Source organism: Gastrolobium bilobum, unplaced genomic scaffold (genome assembly GCF_033153095.1).
Source record: "Gastrolobium bilobum isolate Gb01-03AN ecotype WA unplaced genomic scaffold, APGP_CSIRO_Gbil_v1 utg8503, whole genome shotgun sequence".
NCBI lineage: Eukaryota > Viridiplantae > Streptophyta > Magnoliopsida > Fabales > Fabaceae > Gastrolobium > Gastrolobium bilobum.
Window position 1 is genome coordinate 259,917 of NW_026897002.1, and position 3,619 is coordinate 263,535.

The window sequence follows — 3,619 nt, forward strand, 5'->3', positions numbered from 1 at the left end:
CATATTGACGAAAATCAACAATTACAATTTGGTAGTAAAAAAAAAGTAAATTTATTTAGTAGTAAGTGGATCCCTCCTTCTTCTTCTTTTTTAAATTTATAATATCTTGTTACTAGCTTGAAAGTAGTGAGCAATGGATGAACATATTCTATCAAATAAAAAAGAAACAATGTTAAAAACCAATTCTATCAAATAATATACTTGATTCGTGTTAATGATAAAATGAAGTGGAAGTTTAATTTAAAAAAGCGAGCACATTTCCTGTAACGCCTGGCCGCTTCAAGAATCAATGATTATCCCCACATACTAACACGAGACTTTTCAGTGTGCTTTTTCCTCACTCGCATAATTCCTGGGAAAACTTCCCAAGAGATCACCCATCCCAAAATTGCTCCAAGTCAAGCACACTTAACTATAAGTTCTTCTGTTCCGGGCTACCAAAAAGTAGATGCATCTTGTTAGTATAGGTAGTACCAATTAATTCTTATAAGTTATTCTCAACTGTACCGTCTCATACCAACACAGTCTCTGGAATCCCTCTCTTTCGGATGTTGATTCGATTTATTCATGCACTCCCGTCGCTGGAAGCCTGCCATGAGCCGCTCCTTGTCCATGTCCTTTCGCATCGACGATGTTACATGCCCACCAGCTTTCGCCTGGTTCGTCCTCGAACCACACCGTACTGAAAGAGAGGCCCTGCTCTGATACCACTTGTAACGCCTGGCCGCTTTAAGAATCAATGACTATCCCCACATACTAACACGAGACTTTTCAATGTGCTTTTTCCTCACTCGCACAATTTCTGGGAAAACTTCCCAAGAGATCACCCATCCCAGAATTGCTCCAAGTCAAGCACGCTTAACTATGGAGTTCTTCCGTTCCGGGCTATCGAAAGTAGATGCATCTTGTTAGTATAGGTAGTACCAATTAATTCTTATAAGTCATTCTCAACTGTACCGTCTCATACCAGCACAGTCTTTGGAATCCCTCTTTTTCGGGTGTTGATTCGATTCATTTATGCAACCCCGTCGCTGGAAGCCTGTCAGGAGTCACTCCTTGTCCATGCCCGGCAATCACTCCTCGCCCTCGTCAGCGCTCGGGATGTTACATTTCGGGTGTAAAATTCCACATCGCAAAAGACACCTAATAGAATGAGGGTCAAATATTTTGATCTATTCAGATTGACGATTAATTAATTTTCATTTGTGTTCACAAAATCATGTTTAAAACACTAACAATCAAATCCGATAGCCAAGGTATTGAAATAACTACACATTAGTGATCAAGAAACAAAAAGAACAATATATTCAAATATTTATAATTCTCAATCATTCGTACAACAAATTACAAAATAATAAAGCAAAATCAAACATAACGAGCATATGGGAAAGGAAAGCGCGCTTTGGTTATTCTCTAACTTAATTGGAAGCACAACTATACGGGTGGTCATAACCTAATCATATGATATTGTTCTTCTGTAGACTGAAACATTTTGTTGATTGGACTATACCTAGGCTTCAGCTTCCTCTTCATTCTCACCTGACATCTCCTCTAAGGATTTTCCCTTTGCCTCAGGCACCAAGAAAGTAAACAAGAAACCTAAAATGTTAACGACACCTAACACAAGCAGTGAGTTCCTCACACCAATACCCGCAGGGTACCCTGCATCTGCTTTGCTCTTGTCCTTGTTTTGTGCCAAATACAAGAATCCAAAAGCACCAACCATAGCCCCAAGCTTCCCACATGCTGATGATATTCCATGGCAAGTAGATCGGAATCTAGCTGGAAAAATCTCTGCTGGCACAACAAATGTGGTAGCATTAGGCCCAAAGTTAGCAAAGAAGAAGGTCAAGGAATACAACACCACAAATCCAATTCTATTCTCCCTAAGAGTCCAGTGTTCATAAGGAATGGCAAGAGCAAACATGAAGACAGTCATGAAGAAGAAACCCATCAACTGGATTGTAAATCTTCCCATCCTGTCAATGAATGCCACTGTAAACCAGTACCCTGGAACTGTACTGCAAATAGCAATAAGCGTTTGAGCCCTTGCAATAAAATAAACCTCCTCAAGGGCATTCATGGTTTGTGCATGAGGAATCCAACCAATTGCGCTGAAGATATCCTTTTGGAAGAGATTTTGACTGTAAAATGCAATATCAAGCAAGAACCATGTGCTTGTTGTTCCAAGTAGATGCAGTCCATGGCGACTGAGGAACTTCTTTGAGAATAAGCCATACGATTGACCATTTTGTGCTTGCTCCTCCATTCGTGGTTCAGCTTGAATCTCCACCTGCATGACCTTAGACATATCTGCATTAGCCTGCTCCATATTCTTAGCAACAAGGGCAGTATAACGGGCAGTTTCTGGCATCTTGGTCCGGGAGTAGTAAGTCATTGCAGCTGGAAGTGCCCCAACCATTAGAATTATCCTCCAAACATAATCAGCTTGCGGAACAGTTGAACCCAATGCATCAACCTCATATGGTGGAGCATCAAACCTTGCCTTGAACGCAGATGAAATTATAATAGCAAAAATGCCTCCTGCCAAAATTCCAAACCCCTGCATGGCAAAAACTGCAGCTATAAAGGCACCGCGAGTCTTCTTATTAGAATACTCTGACATTATGGTAGCAGAAAGAGGGTAATCTCCACCTATACCAAAACCAAGCCAGAACCGGAAAAAGCAAAGAGTTCCCATGACAGTCTTTGCATCACGCCCAAAAGAAAGACCAGAAGCAATGGAGCATACTACCATAAGCATTAGAGTCATGCCATAGACTTTTTTCCGGCCCATTTTGTCTCCAAGCCATCCGAAGAAAAGTTGTCCAGAAAGTGTTCCAATGAATGCTACACCATTAACTGCAGCTGCCACATTTGGGGGCAATGAGCCAGGCTTTGGTGCACCATCAACATGGTAATATATGCGGCCTAGTAGCTTTGTAACAAGTGATATGCAGAACAGATCATAAGCATCAGTGAAGAATCCCATTCCAGCAATAACTATTGCTGTGAAATGATACAATTGCGTTTTAGCCACATCTAGTGCATTTAGCACCTGAATTTGCTCCTTGGCCATCACTACCAAGCCTAATCACCAAGTTTCCTTCTCTTTCTTTCTTTCTCAATTCTCAAATGCTTCACTTCTCTACAAAAAGTAAAGCCAACAGTTGGAGGAACAAACAATTACGTTAACCTTGTCTTGAATCAAGCACAACAATATAACTATGCAGAGTAACATGAAGACAATGAAACACAAAAGTTTTATTCAGAAATTCTCAAAGTGAATTATGCATTTTGTAATGACACAAAGGGTTCCCTCGATGCAGTAATTAATGAATGGCAAAAACAAAAACAAATTAGGATAAAAGTAATGCATGATATATAAATGTAATGCATGTTGGGATGGCAAATACCACAACCTTCTTTCTTAGCTGTTATGAGATGGGAAAAAGAAACATATAAAGTGGACATTGATGGTAAAATCATATAAGTGACATAACGCATGCGGATGAGTCAATCCATAAAAGTTAAAGAGAAAGGGACAATGCTAGACGCTGACCTCCAGGTATGAGAGAAGGTTTAATGAATTCCGAGAGAGAAAGAGAGATGAAGAGAA

The 3,619-nt window shown here is 40.1% G+C and overlaps 1 protein-coding gene across 1 annotated transcript; it reads right to left on the reverse strand.

Annotated features, from left to right (window-relative positions):
* Positions 1-1,508: 1,508 nt before the first annotated feature.
* On the reverse strand, positions 1,509-3,103 carry LOC133303289 (inorganic phosphate transporter 1-4-like). The gene has a single exon (XM_061503174.1). It carries the CDS (start codon positions 3,077-3,079, stop codon positions 1,511-1,513), a length of 1,569 nt encoding a protein of 522 aa, XP_061359158.1. The 5' UTR covers positions 3,080-3,103; the 3' UTR covers positions 1,509-1,510.
* Positions 3,104-3,619: the final 516 nt, after the last annotated feature.